This window comes from Ceratina calcarata, unplaced genomic scaffold (genome assembly GCF_001652005.2).
Source record: "Ceratina calcarata isolate Rehan_Ccalc_2016 unplaced genomic scaffold, ASM165200v1 scaffold78.2, whole genome shotgun sequence".
Classification (NCBI taxonomy): domain Eukaryota; kingdom Metazoa; phylum Arthropoda; class Insecta; order Hymenoptera; family Apidae; genus Ceratina; species Ceratina calcarata.
The window spans coordinates 1,415,950-1,440,166 of record NW_017179105.1 but is presented as its reverse complement, the minus strand read 5'-3'; the positions used below and the strand labels follow the sequence as shown (position 1 = coordinate 1,440,166).

At 48.5% G+C, this 24,217-nt stretch overlaps 1 protein-coding gene across 3 annotated transcripts in view; it reads left to right on the top strand.

Annotated features, from left to right (window-relative positions):
• Positions 1-24,217, top strand: part of cpx (synaptic transmission protein complexin) — a 172,842-nt gene that overhangs the window by 126,986 nt on the left and 21,639 nt on the right. Inside the window, exon 1 of one of the 3 annotated variants that reach the window (XM_018034184.2) lies at positions 14,674-14,778. The exons of the other annotated variants lie outside the window; for them this stretch is intronic. Within the exon in view, the coding sequence (XP_017889673.1) occupies positions 14,766-14,778 (13 nt within the window). The 5' untranslated portion in view covers positions 14,674-14,765. Of the gene's footprint in view, positions 1-14,673; positions 14,779-24,217 lie in introns of those variants that run through there. 3 annotated transcript variants of the gene reach the window in all.

Here is a 24,217-nt window from a genome sequence, read left to right as displayed (position 1 = left end):
GAGAAATCACAGCCACCGTTCGCGTCGTTTGGATAAAGCCCCGCTTTGTGTGCCCTCTTGTTCGTAATTGTGTCGTCTTGTTCTCAGCGAGCGTGTTCCCTCGTTCAAGATCAAGTTAAACTCTGGCAGTGAGTTAGTTAGCCTCGTCTCGACTTTCGCGCTTCTTCTCGTTATTAAATTACAAATCTCGCTTTCTACAATGCGTTTCCAAGAGGTCTCGCGAGTTTGACGATCTCGAATCGTGTCTCGTACGAAAACTGTACACTCGAAACTCGATTAGAAGTGAAAAATGATGTTTAGAAAAAAGATAAGATGATCCTAAATTCGTGTTAAATGAACAGACTTCAACTTGTAAGTCCCCTCTGTTAACAAACAAAGCGCGAGAATTCAGTTACTTGTACATCCGGCTGAGACTCTTTAACACAGCCATTCGACTCGGATTTCAGCTAAGAAAATTCTCTCTCTAGCCAGCTCTTAAGCAAGGAAATTACCAGTGTTCTTGCGTATAAGTTAAAGGATTACGAGTTTCTATCCGCTTTGCGGCCGTTTGCATTCGAATCGCGAGGTGGGAATAAAATGACGGCGCGCAGGAGATCGACTCCTCGGTACTGTCCACGTACTCTTCAGTTTCCCGGCCGTAAAGTAATCCGTCCCGAGGATCGAATCTTACCAATTTTCCAGCGGTGCCTGAAACCGACGACATAAAAGCTTACGTCCTCGACGAACCTTTGGAGCAACGCGGTCCATCGTTGCACGGACAAAAACAATCTCCATCCCGAAGAGATTTCCACGTTTCCCATCGATCGCGAATGGCTCGGATGGAAAAAGGGACAAACACCTGGGTTCCGTCGTTACACGTTCCTCTGCCTATCAAGGAATTCGTTTTCCGTTCCAATAGCTCCTCGATTCGTCTTCGAGGAGATCCGCTCCGTTTCTCGTTTCGGTGGGAACCTTTCTTTATGGAATTATGCCGTCGGTTTTTGACCCGGGATCGTAAATACATTTTTAAACTCGATTTTCTTCTTCCACGTGGGAATATATGAGGGAATTCCACATTATCAAATCGAGAAAGAGGGAAGGTTAATAGGCGAAGTTCAGGACGCGATTATCCAACGAGGGAAGAAACGAGCCGTCATTTTGGTTGAAACGAGGGACGGTTAAAGTAACCGGCGGAAGCGACGCGAGCAACGATTCGGTCCACTTAGAGCCCCGTCGTCGCGTTGTTCTCGCCGCATTGGCCTAGTAAAGTTTGATCGACCTTAAGAGCGTTCCACGACTTTCGATTCTTCGACCCGAACGATTAGCCACCGAAACACCCTTTATCACTGTAGTTCCATCAAAGTGGCACTCAACCATTTACATCATACATCGCTACCCACGAATGTTGCTCCCTGTCTATAATAAAAATTTATGAAACGTTTCGTGTAAAGATTGCTAAAACATTTTCTGATATTCTACTTCCGTTTTCAAACTTAGCCGCCAGAAAACTAGCGAATTTCGTTTAAATCGAAACGCATGTCCGAGATATCGCGGGGGCAGCCGAGAAAATATGGAATTTTCGTTTTGAAGCAACGACGCGTGGAGGATGTGCGGGGTGCGGTTAGGTCTCACGGCCTATCGCGTTTCCGCAGGAATGAACGGGGACCGCCTTTAACGCGACCGTAACGAAATGTCGCACGCGCGAACACGCCGCCAGATACGCCCGGAGACATATTTACCTCAGGCTACCGCGGGGTATAATACGTTAAGCGGGGGTGTGGCACGTCGCGGCGATCCATCCCCCGTTAACCAGGATTGTATCGGCTCGAGTGTGAAGGATTCGTTATTGTGTCTGCGAGTCTGGCGTCGCGAAGATAAGCAACGCGCGCGGACAACCGCTCGACTGGATGCTCGAAAAATTTCAAACGAGAGAGCGAAAGCTAGCTGGTTCTTAAGTAGTCGCGGGTGGCGAGTGAACGCGCGAGGGGAAACTATCTCTAAAAAAGCGTCGAGCGTATTTCACTCGCAGCGGTACCAAAAATGGTTCTCCACGAGAATGCACAATGCCACTTCCTGTTTGTATACGTCGCACCGTAATTGATCCAGCTTTGGAATAAAAAAAAATTTCGCTCTCTCCTTCGTGCTTTCGACTGGTGACAGTTTGCTCGCGAGAGATGCGCGACCTAATTTGCATCGACCGGTTTCGCGCTAGCGATCACCCCTCGCGTTTAATCAACGGCATGCACCGCGTCGGTGTCGCGTCGCGAACGTCGAACAGGCGGGTTACATAGAAGGGCTCTGATAACTCCGGACGAGATTGAACCGATGGTAGTTCGAGGATGGAAAAGTGGGTCGGAGAATGATAATAATTTTTGCCAACGGAAAAGGCGAGCGCGTAATTTCCATCGAACAGATTTCGTTCGGGAGAATGGATGGTTGATTCGTAATGGCGATAAGAGGTCGTCGGTTTCCTAGGAGGCAATCGCTGGATTACCCGGGTTCACTTTGTACCGCGAAACATGCAAATCAACTCGCCTTGTCATGGAAATTCGCGCGATACACGCGAAATCGTTATTCCGACCTTGCACCGAAAAGTTTTCGCGCGGAGGAGAGGGGACGATCTAGCCCCTCGCGTCGCCAAGATGGGACACCGTCATTCGAAAAGAATATTAATTCGCTGCGAGCTTTTCGGGGATCGTTTTTCCTCGTCCATCGCTTTCGTGCATCTCCGCGGAATTCGTCCGACCATTTTTCACCGAAAAGGACCGACGCGGGCATCGTTGACGAACCTAGCTGGAGGACAGCTTTCGCGAGTACAAAAAGAGAGCCGTCAGGAGAGACTGATTCGAAATTCGTTGGATGAAATTGAATTCCATGACCGCGATTAGATTATTCGTTCACAAATCTGTCGTTGCTGAATCTCAATTACGCAAGAGAAGAAGACGCGTCGCTCGTTGGCCCGTGTCTAACGACATCGCGAGATTAAGCGCGTCCTGTCGTGCGCTTACATTTGAGTAATTAGCGAGATTGCACCTCGTCTACCGTTTGCGGTGCGCCGTTTGTTAAAGAGAACCGTGCGGCCATGTTTGCCGCACAGTCAGTCGTGTACGTGTATACATACCTGACAATCCTTTCACGTAGAATGGATGCCCGATTCGCGATTGCTTTCGCTTTATTTACCGATAACAGATACGCCTGGAACGCGCGCGCGCCTTGTAAAACGTATCGTAACAGCGAAACATTTTAATGCGATTACCAACGACGGTCTGTTTAAAGAAGAAATCAATAATATATTACGATTCGGAGATTAATTGCGTTAAGCGCATCAGCGAACTCGATAACGAATGATACGGCGGTGTCAAGCTGGCAAACGATGGAATAGAAATTATGACACAGCCATGGTCACCGGCGCGGCGTCCTCGGAATTCCGATGCATATATGCAACAGAAAGGGTCCCCTTTTTTTTTTTTTCTCTCCGTGTACCGTTATCGTAACGTGCATATTTATGAGGACGCGCACCCGGTAAAACTATGTAATATCTAACCCATTCGGACCCTGCTCCGTGAAATTTAGCGCACGTGATGAACGATAAAAGCACGGGATAACTCACGATACGACCAATTCTAGATTCGAATTCACGTAGAAAAATTCTTTTCATCGATTGTTAAAACACAGACATACTAGAAAAATTGAAACGCTCGCGGGGCATTGAAGCTCCTCCGAATCACGTAAATCTTGAAACGATCGTAAGCGTTCTCGCGATACTTTGCGAAGGGGGCTCGTTTGCGCGTTGGAAATTCGCAAACAGGCTTGTAACGTCCGCGTTAGGTATCTGATAATATTCCATGGTGTGCGCGGGGGGGTTCTGAAATGGAGAAGCGCCAAACGGGAGGGCGTAATCGATGGCAATTGGAGCAAGATAACGCTTGTACACGCGACTCCGGCTCGGTGGAAACCATCCCGGGCGCAGTGGCAATTCGATTTAATAGGGAGAACGCCTGCGCCGGGCCCGAAAGTAAATATTAGCAGCCGCGTACAATTTAATAAAGCATATATCCGCCGCAAGCGCCGCGGTTCGCTTTCGAATATGAGATTCCCTGTTTCCTTATCTACCGTTTACACTGTTTCCGGGACCATGATGCGACGGAGCAATCGTCTGCTGCTAAATAGGACGTGTTTGAACGTAACGTGCAAATATTTTCATTAATTGCAGTTAATCTGATTCAACTGGCCCACGTGCGAGCTTTTCTGTCTATTAATCTCGCTGACTGATTCGAGGCTACGTGGATGAAAGAGCACGTTCTCATTATGACAAGGGACAAATGGAAACGGTGAATCGATGATGAGCGAACGATCTCCCAATTGCGAAAAGGCACACGCGAACCATCTTCGCGTCAGGGTGAAAAGTTCAGTGGGTCAGAGAACAGGGAAAACAGGCTGTGTAACGAACGCGAAAACCATGTACCCGTGTCGGGAATCGAGCGAATATTCACCGGGAAAATCGTATCGGCGATTAACGAACGCGTAGACGCGGTTCGACGCGCTTCTTGTCACTCGCCGATCGAATTTGGCTTCGGAGTTCCGGCGTGGAAACGTCCGGATCCCGCGAGGCGCGTAAAAACGGAATAAAAAATGCGGCGATCGTGTTATTTCTCCCGGGGATTCGTTTCTCGGTGAATCGTGCGCAAACGTTAAGTCGGCGTTACACTCGACGGACGTTCGGTTTCTCGTACGTTTAAGAGCGGTCGATCTCTATCGTTCCGCACGCATTCAAGTAGCCAGCGAACCGAACCGGCGCACGTTTTAGTCGAGCTCCAACAAAAGTCCGGCTCGATCCCGACGGTAATTCTATGAACGCGAAATTGAAAAGGTTGTGAAAAGGTTCTCTATAGATACGCGCATGGAGAAATTGGGTCGCCGGTTAATTGCCTTTCATTTAAAAAAAAGGTTGCCCCTATAGAGATCAAGATTACCGGAAACGCGGTTTCGGGCATAGATAAACTTCACAGTCGCTTAATAATTCATAGAGCTCGGTAATTCCGAAATAATTGGCTTCGTTACAAGTTTAATGAGCATGTTTCACCAACAACGGGCTTGAATAAACACGCACGGCTACCAAAAATTGTTTAAACAGTTATGCAAATAAACATACCGCGTATTCTCCCGTAATCGCGGCTGTAATTGCCGGTCGGTTCGTAAATTTATGAATACTAAATAAGATTCTCATTAAATATAACGTTTGAAACCGATTACACAGTCGCGTTAGACGGCAAGAAATATAGGAATATAATCTGTGGGCACGTTTTAAAGCCACCCATGGGTTTCGGCCCGATCCGAGCCCGGCAGAGTCTGCCCTAGAGTGTCACCATCGACATCCGCAGTGCCGTAGCTGGCATCCAGCCAAGATTCTGCACATGCAACCCCTTCCGTGGCTGGCCTGCTCCGCCTGCTTAGTAAATCGGGGTTACCCGGGCTTCCATCCCCTGGCCTGTCTTTATCGCGGGGATTTTCGGCCGGTTCGTCCGCTCCGGAGCTCGATGATTATTAGACGGGGAATTCTCTTGAACCGCGTTCCGTGATAACCCGGAATTTCGCCAATAGAGACTCGTACGGACCATCTCCTGACTCGACCGTGTGCCATTTTATGTCACGAAAACTGTTTTCGCTCAAAGATTTACGGTCTGATCGTCAAGTAACATCACAGAGGGATAATTGATTTTCTATAGACGTCGGTAAGACTTCTCTTTCCCAGTTTTTCGAGTCTAATTCGTGGGTATAGAATCGCGGATCCCCGGGTCGCGAGCTCTCTCTTCCTCTTTAAAAGAGAGGATCTGCACGAAGATTTACGATGCCGCCCGATGAAAACTATTTATCTTGTAATGCCCAACCGCGATAACGTCCCGAAGACCGTTTATGTCCAGATGCTGATCGTACCCTGTCAATTTCGTCTTTATCTCCCGACAGTTTTTTTGCCCCGTCATCCGCCCCGGTGTCAATTGGGGAGAAAAATCGCGCTGTTTTATAGTTTTCGTCGACGCCGTGCGATCCAACGTTGACTCATACTACTGATGAAAACGGTCCGATCACCGACTTCATCAAAAGCGAGTGCATCGACAACAGCTCGCGGCGAATCTGTCTATTCCGAGCGTCAAAGTTTCGTCTGCTTTGTGCCGGTTTCCCCCAATTATCGTTTCGCAACGTGTGTAGCGACTCGGACCAGTAAATATTTAATGGAAGTAAACGTACGAGACGAATCGTTAAGAGAAGAGGACTTTCGGCCCGCGACGCGCGCTTCCTGCAAGAACTAATTGTTCGGTAAAGAGAAATATACGCGCGGCGGAGGATCGGAACGCGATGGTCGTTATTTACATAAATTCCGCGAGGGCCGCCCGATCGATCGCCGGGTCGCGGGGCGAAACTGGTCAGGGGAAATGCGCAAAAGGAAAACACGTTCGCCGATGTTCCCGTTTCGTTCGCCCGGGCTCCGTAATTACTCGAGTAATTTGCGCCACATGCACAGGCCGCCGCGAGGCGAACGCGAAAGCATTCAAGCAACGACGACGATTATACGAAAGAGAGCAAAAGGAGAACTCGCCGCCACCACCACGGGTAAATTGAATATTTCTTGCCGCTTTCGCGAAACACGACCCTGGCTACCAACGTTTTCCTAACGAAATTACCGTGGCGCGCTCCCTTCGAGCACCTTTGCTTTCTAACGAACCCGAAACCTATTACACCGACCGTCGACGTTAAATAAAAACACGCGTTATAATTTGTTCCCGTGTCGACGATACCTGTCGCTACGCTTTTGTGTCGCCGGAACTCGAACACGCGTCATCGTATTTCCCTCTCGTCCGCGAAACTCCGCTTATCGCGCTTCCTTAACGACTTTTTCTTACGAATTTTCTTACCGCGTCGCTTATCTTTCGAGGCCATCGCTGCCATTCACTGTCTTTCCGCAATGTCCCTTGAGACGTCGTTTAAACATGTCCATAAAAAAATCACGATTTCCATTGAATCTTCCTAATTACGCAATGCACGCGAGGGCACTCACGTGAAAATATTGTAAAGACAACGCGACGCGTTCAATCGAAATTAAACGTAAACGAGCCGGGAAACATTTCGAAACAATGTTGTAACGATGTTCTGAAATTACAGTGGAGCATCGTGTCCGAGTCTGTTTCTAAACGACGTGTGACTAGACTCGACCATAATGCCGATGGAATTTATAGGAAAGCGGAAATCGCGCATCGAGCTCGAGCAGCAATTAGACCTTTCTAATCTGGATCATTGCACCCTTTACCGTATTCCTGGCTGAGCTTGTACGGCCCACGACGGTCCTTTATAATCCCTGTTATCGTGTTAGACCTGCCACCCCACGTTGGATCAAGTCATATGGAAATTCGCGATAACACTGCGAAATTAATCTCATTTATACCTGTATCGCACGGTTCATCGAGCGTCGTCAAACCCTCGTTTCTCTCGCTCGCGTTACCTGACGTTTTTCCATTATTTTTCTGGCTCTCCCAGAAAACGATCGTCGAACCCCGGCGGCAGCTAATAACCAGGCAGCATAATTTGGAACGATGCTTTTGATGCAGTTGCGCACGGTGAATCGAAGAGAGACAAGACAACCTTTGACTCGGTTTCCACGTGCATTTTAAAAGCTCGCCCGCAAAGCCGTGGACACACCAAGTTCCCCACTTGCGGTCTCCCGCGAACGCAATTACAAATTTCTACCGCGGCTAATTCGTTTCCCTGAGATAATTACTCGCCGTCGGTCGCGACGCGTCGTAATTTGCACGACGTTATACTCCAGCTCTGACATCGATCATCATTTCCTGAATACATCTGCAGCATAAATATTTTTTATTCTCACGCAGCCCACTTATGGTCTTATCGCTGAGTTTGTTTCAACGTGTCCATTACTCTCTGTCGGCGTCATTAATGAAAGGCAGGAAATATCGTGATACAATTAAAAATAGAACGGTTTCAAATCTGTTTCATGCATCAAGCTTTAGACCGCGTAAATCAGGCGCACGTTTAAAAACGAGTAAAACCTGCTCGCGGCCGATTATTCGCTAGATCGCAGCCGGCCGCAATAAACCCTCTCCCTGCGCTAATTTACGAATCCTACCGGGCATTTATTGGTCCAAGTCCGCGTGCAGCTGTTGGACTCTCGCTCCATATCGGATGCGAATTATGAAAATAAATTTCGGCAATCCTACGGTATCTCGGACATCAATCGAACGTGGCTCTAGATGATAAAACCACTTCCGTCCCTCCCTGGCAAGTTTATCTCGCGATGAAAACGCGAATATGACACGACACCGACAGAGGAAGCAGCGAAATGACGACTAGGTTTATCTGTTTAACGAGAATCGTGATTCTTTGGCTTGTTGAAAATTTTCCGGAATTTTCACTATATTCCTCGTCTGACTTAAACGTTGCGCGAAAACGCTCTTGCGATAAGTAACGTATGACATTGCATTTAAAGCCACTTACTGGATTGACCACTCTTTTTTCGACGACGTATGAGCAGGCGAAGAAAAGCGCTGGGTGAGCGATCGAGACCGAGAGGGAGTGATGAAAGCGGTGAACGTAAAACGAGTGGATACGCGGTTGCTTTATGATCACGGATATATTCCGTTTTCGTCTCGAACCACTTTATCCTTTGGGTGGAAGGCCGGCTAAGTACGTTTGATTGTAAGCTGCCCGCGCTGGTTTAAGGTTGATTTACAGTAAAATGGTAGTGGCGTGGTTCGCGCGCACGTGAGCGGACTACCGGGATATTCTATTGGCGAGCGTTAAGCTGCTGTTAGTTCCGCGCCAGCTTGCCACACTCTCGCTCCCTCTCTCTCTCTCTCTCTCTCTCTCTCTCTCTCTCTCTAGTTTTATTTTTTCTTACTCGAGCTTCACTTTTACTCTTGGTTTATCCGTCTTCGGGTTCGAGACGGCAACGTCTTGCCAGCTTCTCTAAATATCCGCGAGCTTTATCTCTTCCACTCCCGTTGCTTCCTCGGTCCGGTGATTCTTCTTTTTCGCCCATTCAAACCGCCTCGGTTGCTTTCCTCGAAAATTTTCCTTCCTCCGCGAACATACAATTTCTCCGGCCCCGACTTCTCCCTATTTACCTTTCCACCTTGATTCCTCTTTCTCTCCTGTTCCTTTTTTTTCGCTCCGGCACACGCCTCTTAAACACTCGCTTTGTCCGGCGCTCGTTCCACCTTCGATTCCGAGGTAAAAGGGGTTCCCATCGGGGTATGTAAGCGGTAGGAAACCAGTTTCTTGCTCCCAGTTTCCCTCCTTTCTTCTCTAGCGTACTCGATTCTAACCGCGCCGCCACTAAATCGATCCGCCGATGGAGAAAGAGGAGTGACAGGTAGCGCGAGATGGAAAAAGGGCGAGAAACGATGGAGAGAAGTCAAAAGGAAGCGAACGTTGAGTCTCCTCGACGGGAGAAAAAAAGAGAGGCCCTGGCAATTATACGAACGATTCGACCTTCGAAGGATCATCCCGACACAATGTAGAACCGACTCGATCGGCACGAAATTAAATGACCGACTCCTATTTAGACTCTAAGAATAAATTGCCTTCGCGGAGACTCTCCACGGACGCCCGGCAAATAAGCGTATCGCTGATCGGATTATCACCGCATAAACTTCGGTTTGTATGCAACGAACGCAATCTTACGTAACGCCTCTCCAGAGGTTCTGCGAAGGTGCGTCTGGGCGCAGGGCGTGGAGAACAAGTATCGACTCGGTCCATTGGCTCAAAAATTCTAATCCATTCGAAGACCGAATTCGCCTTAAGATTCACAATCTTAATACACGTAATACTGATAATGTATAATACACTCTCGCTCGAATAGAGCTTTGATAGCCGCGTTTACGCCGGAGCTCGTACCGGTTTATAGAGGTTGCGTCTATTCGAATAATCGTGACGAGATTGAGTTGCCTCGGACAGAGATCGCGATCATGGGTCGATCCAACGACGGGGAATACAGACTAATGGGATTCTTTCCTGGGACGCGCGTATCTTTACGGGATAACTAAATTGGCGTGTTATACGTTCTCATATAGAAGTTCCGCAGCGCAACACCGACGAGACGCGTTATCTGGCAGCCGTATGTTCGAGTTAAGCTCGTCCCGACGCGCGTAGATCGTCGTTTCGAGTTAATTCGGCCGATATTAATGCCACTAACCGTACAAATTTACGAGCCCAGGAGGGAGACACGCCCGAAGACAGAGTCTGAATACTTAAAAACAGGGGGGCGAACGCGCTTATGCGAGTACCGAGCTCGTTACTACACGCGTCGTCTTTCGAGCAGGATTTACAGCTGGTTCGATTAAATTGCATCGTCCGGCGCGCGTCGTCTGATGGCAACTGGAATTCAGAAATAGTGGACCGTTGGAGGAAAATGGGCGAAAGTAGAACGGAAAAAGGGGGGGCATCGTCTCAATTCAGTCGCGTCGGCCGCTATAAAGTTGTTCTTAAAGTATTCCCATATCACCGGCCGTTGGTATGCCAATATACTGGGTTCCCGGGGCTTTGTTGCCCCTTCTCGTTCCCCGGTGCCACGCAGACCCTTTGCCAGGCAACCCCGATTCATCGACCCGTAGGGTGTAGCCGTGGACCGTCTCCTAGGAGAGGTACCCCCCCCCCCGCCCCCGCATACCCGGTTTCGCACGTGGTGGTATGTCTGCATGCCATCGGGATAATGATTGGCAGCAGGACCGACTGGAGTCCGACGTACGATCCACGACAATTCGTGCCTGAGCCGGCCTCCAGACGATATTAAACCGAATTACTCAGCTGTCTTGACTGCTCTCGCACCCCCGTGATTCCCGTCCGACCGATATATCCGATAAAAATCTGATCGAATCTGGCGAGCTTTTTTACTTCGACTGTACAACGACAGTGGGTGAGACGAGATCTTCGGGGCAAATGGCAAACGCTAAGATTTTATCAGCGAATACTCCACAAATTGAACTAAGAACATTCGGTACAGTCCAACAGACGTACAGTTCCGGGTTCTCTCGGCCAGTTTGGTATTTATCTTAAGCGGTCTCGTGTTCTGCCAAGTTCCTGAATACTTGGGAACCTGGTAACCAAGGTATTCTGCTCTTTACCTTGGACCCGATCTAGAACTTGGCCGTTTCTTATCTTCAAGAGATATCCTTTTGTATCGCAATTTCACGGACGTGCGAGATCGATCGTGTACTGGCGACGTCGATAATGAACCGATGTTTGCACGGTCACGCGGATCTTAATAGTCGAGTAAACACTAATTAAGGATAACTGGCATCAATAGGGGAGCGTCTTGACGGGATGGGAGCCGATTGAAATCTCGTAATAAGCGTTCTTTTCCGCTTTCGTCGTCCGTGGCAAATATTTACTCGCGCGTTTCAATGAAATTCGTCTGTAATTCGCTGGTACCGTACTCGTCTTGCGTTGATTGCGTCCGAGTGTTTACTCGTGGCCGGACCGCGACGAGTCCATCACTGACTCTATACCGATTAGTATTCCGAAACATGAATTACGTGTATGCTCCATCAAACCGTCTATCGTTATTAACGTCCTCGATTACCCGGACCGCTTAATGTACTCGAACATGCAAAATCATCTCGCTGACGTTGCAGGCGATGACAGGATTTAAGGGACACAAATAAATTACTCTGTATTGAGAAAAACATTCACCGAATAAATTTCACGAGGAATTCTTTGATACCGACGAGAAACGGGAGAAACTGTGTCAAGAAGCTGGACGCATTAAAAAAATAATACAGAGCTTTGTCTCGGTAATTGTCTGAGCTCTGCGAGTTTTCCGCAAAGAAAACACAGGAAGAACGTTTAGGATTATTCAAACAGAGAAATTTCGGACAGAGCGAAACGATGCTCGTGTTTCGAGTACTCTTTGACAGCGTGGCCCAATCAATCGAGCAAAATTGAACGGTCGGACGCCGGAGGGACACCGGGGGCCTGTGTGTAGTTTCAATCCGCACGAAACGCAATTGAAATCGATATGTTTCACGCGAGCGTGGTAGCACTTGAGCCCTACCAGTCGGGAGTCGAGTGTGTAGCCGTACTAGCCGTTCGCAACGGGCGGATCGCGTGATCCGAAGCAGCGGGCTCGATCGAGTCGAACGCGTGCAACGTTTAAGACGCCGTTCGAGAAGATCGTTTCGCGTGTTTGCGCTAGCATATTTTTACACGCACGGAATGTTCAACGCCGTCCGTCCTCCTTGACGCTCCAAGATGAAGACCGATACATTCCGTCGTACGTCGCCTGGGTCCTGTCGCTCTATACGATTTTATCTCGTCATTCCGAAAATGCGTTGTGTAATCGATTCAACAGCGAGCCGTATTAATATTCATGGAAAGTATGGATATATTTTTTTTTAATCACTTTCGATGTTCATCGCGAATCCCGCGGCAGTCGCATTTATCAACGAAATTACGTTTTTCCTTCGGCCGCGGGTCGATAAATTTATTTTTATTCCACCCTCGCGCCCCTATTTTTCTTTTCATCCCCGTTTTCGCAGTCCAGATTTTCAAATTATCCAAAGGGGCCTCGTAGCGCGATTACGCGGTCGATCAATCGAAAACTTGGTCGCGTTAAACGCACCTGGCCAAAGAAAATCCGATGTAGAGGGCTCGTCGATTCCCACCTTTTTAACTCGAGGGAAAGAATTTAACGTCGTTTTATTCATTAAATCCCGGTGCGTTTTTCCGAGCCAGCGAACAGCAAAGACGCTTCGCTGGTTCTTCGTCGTCCTCGTGAATCGTCCGAGACAGAGAGCCTCTGTCACCCGAGAAACGGTGTGACGCGATACGTGCAACGGGGGGTCGGAAAGATGACCGGCTACGAATCAAACGCGGGTGGATTTAGGCGAATCAGTATCCCGACGGTGGTGCCAGGCCACGGTGTTAGGTTACTTGTTTACTCCCCGAGTGCCGGGAACGACCGATGCATTATTCAACGAGCTGCTTGTATTTATCAAGCCGATAGCCAGAACGACAGAGAGAGGGAGAGAGACTCGATTGCACACACGAGGAGGAGCGGTCGCGTAAACAGGTGAGAGGCCACCCTCGGTTCTATCCTAGAAGTGGATTGCCGATGTTTATGGATTCGCTTCTTTCCACGCGGCTCGCACACGCCATAAGTTAGCCACGCTTCGCTGCTCTATCGCGGACGACCAGCTACCGTGATTTCCTCTTCGTTTAAGTGCTTCCGTTCGCTGTTCTGCATTCGTTTTAAAGTAATAACTCGTTATCGGGATCTTTTGTCTCTCGACCGTATTCACTCCCGGCTTCATGGATTGCCAATCAGATATTTCGTGGGTGTTGAAAGTTCGATAAATCTCGGGGATTGGGAGGACGAAGGGTACGCGTTCTTCTCAGTGTCTATCAAACGTTCGTATGCAGAATGGGAAGGAGAAGACGTATACGAGTGGCACGAGCCACGATGCAAGCAGACAATGAGGGAAGCCAGACAATGAAAGTGAATCGAGACAAGAGTGGCAAAGGGCAAGTTCGATCGAATGGCGAAAAACTATAAATGTAGTTTCTCCCTCTTTGGCCTGGCGTCTTACCTTGCCACCTGCCGCGGCCGTGTTAATGGCGAAGGTCTGAGGTCCTATTAACTAGGAACCGCAACTAGACCGGCCCCTAAGTAGAGCCAATAAATTATATCGCTCATTAAAAGCCGGGGGCTTCGCACGTGGGAATATTCCTTAATGGGTTTCTGGTGGCACGCGGAATGCGTGCGTTCCCAAGACGCTTTCGCGTTTACTAATTGCAATTTCGCCGGAGTACAAGAATCGCGCGGCCACATTCCCGTGAATGACTGGCTCTGCTCCGTAGTATATCGGTGGCCCCCCGGACACTTTCAGCGTTCCGGTCTTACGTTCTCTATTTCACTTGCATGAAGGAAGGAACAATAGCTGGAATTGAACGTTATCAGTGACCGTGTCCGGCTTTTTCAGACATTGGATCCGGCTAAATTGGATGGACTCACCGCGAGGGAATCGATAGGAATGGAATTTTTTATCCGGCTAGTTAATACCGATTCGTATTAACATCGCGGACTGATGAAAAGGAATCCTTCGAGCCGATGGAACGTTATCGGCATTCGATTTAACTCTTTAATGAGATGGGATTTAAAAAAAACCTTCGGAAAATATATATCGCCGTGAAAGTTTTCCATCGACGATATAATCGCTGGCATTGAGCTTAAAATAATACATGGAACCGATCTCCAATTAATTGAATTAAAAGCGAGATCTCTAAATTGTGAGGTTTTATATGAAACGAAGGAGCCATCAATTTGTGACCCAGTGTAGCTGGTTTAAGGGTAACGGCGCATCGAGTGAGACCCGCGCCCATCGTCTAGTTGGTTTCTCCTAGGTGCGTGGGCCGGTTTTCTTGCCGGAAGAGAACCGGTCCAAAAAGTCCCGTAGAAATATCAAATACGACGGGCTGGTTCTCCGATGAAAGAGAAGGGCGAGAGTCGCGAAAGGGGGTTAGAAGCGAGAACCGTTACAGAGAGGGAGAGCCAACATTTTTCTACCCCTCTCCCTTGCGACCGTGGTTGGAAGCACGCCCATCGGGGGGTCGCTGGTGGGGAACTCGGTTCTTGATAGGGGATGCGAACGATGCTGGCGGCGGCGGTGGTGGCGGTGGCAGTGGTGGTGGTCGGCGTCGGTGCTGGCAAGCGAAGTCTGACCGAAACGGCGCCAGTACTACTGTCGCCAGCATCACGAGCGCAGCCACGAGGCCGAGACATGGACATACTGGGTATGTCCGTTAGAAAGCCAAGCATGCACTTACTTAAGCCTCTTCACTTGTTCTACCGTCGATTGCTCGCGCGGACCGACGATATACGCTACCGTTGACGATATGAAATACGCGCGGGTCTATTCTCTTCTCCCTGTCGCGACGATCCATCGATCCATCGATCATTGAGATGCGTGCGAAACAGAGCTGGAGCCTGTCCCTAAGCTGCGCAACTGTATTTCGTTTCTCGTTTAGTTTTTTTTTTTCGTTCCTCGTTTCGTGAAGAGAGTATAACGTGCGACGAAAGAGTATCGTTACTACCGGGAGGGGACTGGCTCCAGGGTGTCGCGCCACGAAGCACCCACGTTACGTCTAACAACGAACGGAATCAGGTATTGTTCTCATCAACCATAATCTGTGTATGTGTGCATCTATCTATATTTATCTTTCTCTCTTTGTGTTCTATCTTTCTCTCTCTCTGTCTCTCGCACGTTTCTCAAAAATCGATTTTGGGATCGTTATTTTCCCTCCATTAACTTTCACGAATCATTTGTGTATTTTATTATTTTTTACTCTCGGTGAAACATTTATATATTTTGTATTGAATGCTTTCGGTGTTCGCTTAGAGGAGTTCGAGGAATTTGTGTGAAAAATTTCGCAGCTATTTATCCCGTACATTCCGTTATCGGGAACACAGGCCGATTTGCGCAGAACGCCTCTGTGCGCGTCGACTCTGTTCAAACGCCACGCAACTCTTCAAACGGGATACGAGCTGCACTGCGGATGCTCGAATTTGGAAGGGAAAATGTGTGTCGCATGACCAGATCGTAACCGATAAGTAACAACCTCTAATTAGACTAATACGCGGCCCGTGAAATCGAGTTTAACGTCGCCGCGTTACGAATTAGCTTTTACAAATTACGAATACTATTTTCAAGTTCATTTCGAAGCCACGCCTATGTGCTATAAAACGAATTTACGTATGACCTTCTAGACTTTTTTAAAATCCAAGTGCGTTTCGACGAGATAGAACCGCGACGGAAGTTTGCTCGTTACCGCCTTTTGAGAAACGAATTCAAATTCCATCGGATTCGAGGGAGTGAAAAGTAAAAATAGACGAGGCAGTTCAGGGGTGCGCCGCGAGCTCGCGACGCGTCCTTTATCTTCGCGGAATTAAAAAGGATCGGTGCGCCGCGACGCATACTCTCGACTTTGCGGCCTCCTCCCTGGGGCGAAAGGGGGAGCACTTTTAAGCTCGGTCTCTAGAGCGTGCGGCGACGACCAAAGGTGCGTCGAGACAAATTTCGTTGGAACCACCGGGCGGGCGCTCTCGTGCGTGTCAAACACGAGCGAACGTTGAAATACCCAGAAATCTCCTCTCGGCGACGTTTTCGGAAAGCTTCGATTACGCGAGATGCCGGCCCCCTCGAGTTTTCCGTGTTTACGCGTGCAATTGCTCGTGACAACTCGACGTCGTCGAGTCGAGCCAATGTTTTCGCGTACTCCAACGTTTCCCTTTTATACCTGGAATTCCTCCGTCTCTCTCTCTCTCAATCTCTCCCCCTCCTCCCCCCAGGGCCACTCCCATTTTCGTGCCACCCCTTGTGTTTCGCGAATATAAGTGCTCTCCAACGTGTCTGTCTGCACGCGACGTTCGCGATTCCACTTCAAAACACGCTCCCTCTGGTTTTTTTCTTTTCGCGTAACTTCCGACCCATCGGTTCCCGCGCTCTGCGCTGCGTGTATAGAAATTCTTTTTCATCCGTCATCTACCTTCCCACGAATTAATACATCTAGTAAACAATACGTTGACGAGCAGGTCCAATATCCATCCGCACGTACCTGGCGTTCGATCCGATGACACAAACGGCCACGTTGACGTCGTAACACCTCGTGAATTATTACGGGAGCACGAAAATCCGCGCGCGATAAACATGCCGCTCGCTCGAAACGGGGTTCCCTGGTTATTTACAATCGCGAGGGGAAAATCATCGATTGCCCCGGCTAGAAACCGTGCGAGGCAACGAAGAAGTCACAGGGGGGAGGGGATGAGCGACGGAATAGTGGAATAGCAAAATTTTCGCTTATTCGACGAAACTGGTCACGTAACGAGCGCGAATATATGCGCGGCGGAACGCGCGAAATCGATTGTCTGCGTCGAGTGGGAAGAGTCTGCGAAAAACGTGACCGACGTAAACGAAGTCTGTTTGCCGCGGCCAGGGGAGAAATTAATTTTAGAGCCGAGGGGGTTTGCCCTTCGAAAATCGGCCTCGCGTTATCCACGGTAGAACGATTGAGGCCCCATCACCGGCGGTCGAGCCGAGGGACATCGCGCGGGTCAATCGGGTGAAAGTCTCGGGCAAACGTCGAAGTGTTTTAAAAAAAATTCGGACTCTGATATCTCGAGCCTGTTAATTTGAGAATTGGAACGGCGAGGGTGAAATCAATATCGGAAATGTTTAGTGGCTGATCAGAGCCCGGTCGAAGTTTAACTAGGTCCCGAAATCGAAATTCAAATTCGTGACGCGGCGGGGCAGATTGTCCGGCGCGTAGTTACCAGAGTTGGATACTCTTGCCCGTTCCTATCCCATTCAGGGAACAATGTTATCCGCTGCGGATTTAATTGGGATCGCTCCGAAGACGGACGAGAGCCCGTAGTAGCCGTGTTACTACTTTAAATCACTCCCGGTTCGTATTTGCCGATGTATTTCAACAAGAATAACTGTCCGCTTGCTTTCCAAATCGTTCCAATTCCACGAACAATGTCCCTCGCTTTTAACGAAACTTTTGTCGATCGGAACGAATGGACCCGTCGTAAATTAACGCGTTTCTCTTCTTTATTAGCTCGTTGATTCATCGACGGGAATACAATTAATTTTTGTTCACGCTTGTATATTTTCTCGAATTTCTCATAGTATAAAGAATTTTAGAAAATAAATTACCGCCTACTGTAGACTCTCCGTAAAGATCTCCTGTCTCTGGTTCTGAAACAAGAAGATAAATGATCGTAAGCGATGGAATTTCTCGTGGAACATGTTTAAATCTATGGTTATTGACGTAAATCGCGACGTCGATGTTCTACGCGGAATAATGAAAGAACAATAGTCGAGGATGCTAATTAGCAGGTTCCAGGCAGAGGCGTCGTCACGTAGCGCGTGCCATGGCCGGCAGTCGTTGAATTTCGGGATAATTAATGACCGGAACGGCGTGACGAGCAAAAAGACGACCGCTATCGACGCGACGACCGGTCGGTAGGGCACTGAATGGGAATTAATTTGATTCTACCGACAATAAGAGCTAATTACAAAGGAGAGGGACCGTCCACCGCGATAAAATCATCCCGCAGCCCTTTCGACGGTATCTGTATTTTATTAATGAACCATAGATCGATGCTCATAGTTAAACGTTGGCAGCTGTTCATAGAATTCCAAATTCCGAATGCAATAGTTTACCATTAGGAAAGTGATTAGTTTTATCTGAACACTCGTCACCAGAATAAATGACAAAGCAACGACGGCGAGAACCCAGGCACGATCGTCTTAACGATTATTTGTCTTACTCGAGGAACGATTTCGGAACATCGATGTTTGGTTCGTCGAACCCGTCGATCCCCGTTCGGTCACGTGCGCACGGTGCCGGAACGTGCAATTAGAATCGGCTAATCGTTAGATCGAACCGGCCCGATAGCGTTCACGCGAGAGAGAACTCAGAACTGTACAATTAATCCTCGAACGTGAGGATTATCCTTATCCCGGCGTAGCGATAATTCTTGCTGTATTTTGCCCCGGAGCTGCACGTGCACGTACATAGTTCGCTTATCGCGCTTCAACCGGTTGCGAATAATTTAAAAAGGTCAGGCGTCTGTGAGGAACTGTTTAACTTCGCGCGCTGTTTTAATTCCCTGGATTCACTGGACCGATCGTTACCATCCTAATTAACAATTTATTCCTTCAACCTCTGCACTCGTCTGTACGGGCATCGCGCTTTGTCTCTTTCCACTGGACCCGCATACGTACGCGGTCAATGTAAGCGGGACGTTGCTAGCCACCGGGTTAATTCGTATTCAAGGATCGATGGCCGATCGTTCGGCATGCGATCCCAGCGTCACGTGTCAGATCTCGGGGAATTGCTGAGGTTTCCCTTCGACCGACCTCGACGGGTTATGCGTCACAAAAACTAGAGTCTTTACGTGCACAAGCTGGCCTACTTCTCCCTCCCAAATGGTCGGGAGAGCTTCAAGCATTCGACGTTGCTCGCAAAAGAGACCCTCCACGTCAGCGGTTCGCAAAGTCGCGGTTTCGGGTTGCTGACAAAAAGAGGAAAGAAATTAGACTTTCTCCCTCGGCCGGCCGACGATGGAAAAAAAGGAAAGCGAGACCAGAGACGATCGGAATAAAAAGAGCGCTCGGTAAAAGTTTCCTAATAACACCGTCGATTTAATGAAACATCGTTTTCGCGTCGCAACAATGATCACCGGCATTATCTCCGTCAGCAAACTTCTCTCCGCGCGTTGTTTCCGAAACTGGTTTAAAGTTTACGCAAAGCTGGTAACCACTGGTCTGCCGTGTGACCCGTACTTTTTTAACGACACCCGCGAACGAGTCCTCCGGTACGTCGCGATAAGCGCCGCGACGGCTGCCTCAATGCGGCCCTTTGCTCGAAAAGCTCCCTCGAAAATGAGTCGACCCTTCTTGCCTCTCGCGGCACGTGTCACCGACGCGACTTTAAAACCGAGCCATAAATACAGCCTCCCGTTCGTCGGACGTTTAAAACCAACGATTAAGAGATTTTAAATGTTCTTCTTACCACCTCGAGCTTAACTTCTGGTCAACTCGGAAGCTTCTTACCGATAAGTTCATTAGCCGTGGTTAATAAAACATTCGAGTCGGCCCGAGCTCGTTTATCCCGGTGAATAAAAGGCTACGAGGTTGTCTCGTAATTACTGTTTCCGCACAGTTCATTGGTTCCGCGTTAATCGCAAGTTGGACAAATAAATCCCGAACAAACGTGGCCGCTAAATCGAATTTCGTCCGCAGTCTTTGAACACTGTACGTTGTTCTGAAGTCTCCATAGAAAATCTCGTTAATACAATTTATACCCGGGAGCGTGGAAATCGATTTAGAAAGTTTCCCATACTGTTCGCAGATAGAAATGATTGATAAATCTGATTCCATTGAAGACATTAGGGCATGAAATCGGTTCGTTTAATCGTGAAGAATACGCGAAAGGCACGTGAAGTACCTTAGGCTCCTTCAGGTTGGTCAGCGAGATGCTTGACCTACTCGTGCCTCGAGCTCGTACACCCTCGAGCTTTATTGGTGACAAGGTCGTGGAACGCGTCGGCGAGGGTTGCACGATTTTTAAGCTTTCCTCGTGTCTCTCGTGCGGCCTTCCACACGTATCGCGTGCGACTTCATCGAACTCCTTATCTAGCAAAGCGGCACGACAAAGCTAACTAGCGCTTTCCAGCCGTTTCAAAAGCCCCCGGACGAGTACGGGAAGGCTTCGCTCCGTTTTCTTATGCATCTAGGTTATTGCGCAACCTACTTTCCACGCTATTTTACGAGAGTTATCCATTCGCGAGGAACACGCCAAGGCGAGGTACTCGTGGCTGCGATCGACGAATCGTCGATCGGATAGTTTACAGAACTCTCGATCGTCCAATCTGACGTGGTAAGTGGCGTTGATTGGTTAATTAGATGAGAACGATCCGTTTGAAAAGCGAGGGCTGCGCGACTTGGCAATTTCGCGAGAGCAACCAGTTCGAAACAAGTTGCGACAACCAACTCCTACCGAGAGAAGAACGAGGAGAGACGAAGGAGAGAAATTACCTCTCTATTGTGGCTGAAGCCGATCCTGTCTTGACTAGGATCATCTCGTGTTTCCCTCCGAACGAAGTTATCACCTCGGAGCGAGAGATAGAACGACAGAGAGAGTGGGCCAGGAATCAATAGGACTAATTCTACGACGTGTTCTGAATGCGGCCGGGACACAACTTCGGGACACTTCCATTTTCTACCCTGGTTTCTCTACGACTAATTACGAGCCGCCCGCGGGATTTTGTGTCGCATCCGGAAACGGGAACGGCAGCGGCAGACTTGTAATTGGACCGAGGATGTATCGCGTGAAACTTTCTCAAGGTGCTCGTCGCGATATAGAGTCCGTCCACGTGTTCACGCGCGAGGATCAAAACGAAACTACCAGCGGAGTCCTGTTTCTAATGAGAATGGAAATGACTCGAACGCTGAATTCGCGGGCTGGCCGCGTTTCACGCGAAACTCGAAACCCTCCGCGTCGTTACCTGCACCGATGACCGTAGAACGTGTTTACGTCGTTGCGTAACCGTGAAAGCCGTACTACGGTTCTACGATGCGAAGCAAAATCTAACGATCGATTTTCTAACTTTGAGCAACGAGTTCCGCGACGTAAAGACGTTTCTGTTACCGGAAATACTTCTGCAGGGAAACCTCCAAAGCGACAATTATTGGCAATTTTTTTTAAATGAAATTTTCAACGAGAAACGCTCACCGATACATTCTTGATCGGTGGCATCGTACAAAAATGTCGAATCGCGCGAACGGAAACGATCGCTCCGTATCCGAAAGAAGAAGAAAAGCTCGCGTTTCACTTTCCCGATGTTCCCTGTGAGTCGAGGATAAAAGCAACGCCGCTGCGGAAACTTTCCTCGGTTTCTTTGGACACGTTCGCCCATCCCTCGCTATCATATACCTGAGAATCGATCATTTCTGTACAATCTCGACCGTTCATATTTCTCTTCCCCGTTTCTTATACGAATGCGAACATCGGACGAGATAATTCCGAGCACGATCCCAGAACTTGATCTTCCTGCCACTTATTTTAGAGGGAGTCAATATTAACATTGAAAAGTTGTCGGCTCTCGCTAATTTCCGACGCCGATAAGATTTTCATCGAGAAGTCACGCTAAAACTATTTTCATCCTAACGTCCATGAAGAGAAAACGCGATTTAAAAAAACGAACAAAAATTAATTGAAAGTGTCACTCGCCTGATGAACGGAGGCACAATTCAGTTTCTGACAGTCGTCAGAAGACGCGTCTGTGCAGAATTTGACATAAGAACATAGCTTGACGCGAGGCTTCCAAGTACAGATGATGTAAATATAGGCGGAGGGCCGGACGGGCGTTAATTAACGTGAGTATTCTGATCACGTAACGGACAAACAGAAACGCGAATTCCATTAAGCGGACATTAACGAACCGTCCGTGGAGAACTGACGAATCGGATCGAACGCGAGGCAGGCCTGGCTTGGCTCGGCATCGATCGAGGCTTCGAGAGCAAATTCTAGAGATGCGGTTAATTATGTCAGAGTGGCTTAATCAAGACTACTTGACTCGAGCTTATGGCAACCCATACACGCTTGTTAGCCGGACGTAACCATCTGAACGTGTCACGTGGATGTCAGATTATTCGGCTCGGTCCCGTTATCGATCACTGATTACGATCCATCCATTTAAGACAATGAGTCGTCGATAATCCCCGTCTGAATATCAGTATCAGAATATCGTATCATCCCCCTCTTATGGGTCCAGTCACGTCGCGGCCACTAATTTCCTTCATCCTGTGACAACCTGCATAATATTGTGTTTTTTTTTTTAAAAAAAAAAAGTATGTTTCTTCAATAACCAGCTGGGAACAGATCGCGTGCAGAGGTTGAAGTTTGACGAGTCACGGATTGTAGGAGGGATCGCGACCGGGAGGACGCCAGGGTAATAGAACGTTGTCCGATACGTCGCTGCGAAATTTATCGGCGGTAAGAAAGGGTCCGAGAGGATCGAGTCTAGTTAATAAGATTGATGCGTCGAAAAGCGAACGAGCCGATGGATCCCGGCGGTTGTTCGGGTCCGGCGTCTGTTTACATTAGCGTCAGACAATGGGACGATGTTTTATGCATGAACAGAAAAACTGTCTGGACAATTTGTTCTTGGCGCCCGATTTTTCCACCCGTACAGAAAAGCCTGTTTCTCATCGTCGATGAAAGCGGGGAGGCGTCGACGTCGCCTTGAAACGCGGTTACGAGGGGGGTAATTCGGGACGCGCAAACGGAATTTCGAGACGGACTCCGATTCCCGTTCACCGCGAAATCCGATTTCGATGCAAATCCACCACTTCCAGGCGCAGTTTTCGACGATCCTTCCGGGGATTATGCGAGGATAAAAACCAGGTCCGCGCCCCCTGTTGATCGAAAACCGATCGCCACGGGGAAAAAACATAATATCCGCGTTACCGGAAGAACTAACCGGCTGGCATTAATAAAAGGGAAAAGCAAGAGGAAATCTCGTGTCTCCGATTGGATAGCTTCTCCAAAGCTCCTTACGAATACGCATTCGGTATATCGTAGAGTCGAGAAGTTTCCGCGGAACGGCACTTTGTCGGGGAATAAGAAAATTGGGTGGGCAACCATCGGCCGTGAATATCGCTCCAGGGATTATTAGGAACGGCTGCACTCGCGACGAACATCAACGAGGCTAATTGAATTCGTATTTAACGAAAATTTACGAGCGAACACGTTGATCCGAACAGCACAAACAGCGCTCGATTATCCTCGAAGCTTTCGCGTGTAAGCCCCTGTGCTTTTGAAAGAAACATTTCGACGTACGCGCGTTGCGCGAATCGGAGAAAATCTACGTATCTTAAATACCATTCGAGTTTTGAAAGCGATTATCCTACGGAAAAGACGGAATTGAAAGTACTAATCGGAAAAAATTCAAATCGCTTTACGTTTTTTCCCAGTGGAACACGCAATGCGAATCGTTTCTACGAGAATACAATTGACCCAAATTAGAGGCAAACCTGGGACCAGTTTTCGGTTTCGAATCGAGTTGCGAACACACGAGGACGAGGCGCGTGCATAAATCTGTGCCGTCGGTGGGAGAGAGGGGCGTCGATGGAAAAAGCTCGTTTCGATTTCGAGCGAGTGGACATCGTTACCGAGCGGCCATTGATCGGATCTGCATTTTAACTGGATTTTACAAGACTTAACCGCGTCGTTCCGATACAGGCCCGACTAACGAGTATAAAAAGAGACGGGAAAACCGGGGTACCACTGGTTTTCAATGGGAACGCGGACAATATGCCATCCAATCATCGAGTCCCGGAGATGTTGCACCTGACGCGAAACAAGTTTACGCCGATTTCAAAGGAATCGCAAGATACCGGGCCGGCACTCTCTTTCGGTCGGATTAAGGGTTAGTTGGAACGAAGGATTATTCGTTCGCAAGTGAATTTTCCTGCTAAGCAGGACTCGAGAATTGATGCGGAACTACCATCGTAAATTTGATTCTCGAACGGGACTCAGATAAATTGTCATCGGGAAGCGAATCCCTCTATTGAATTTAAAACATGCTTCCTTCGATCGACTCTCTTCATCGAATAATATCGCTGGCGACACGAAGAGAGAGGATGATAATTAAGGATGTATT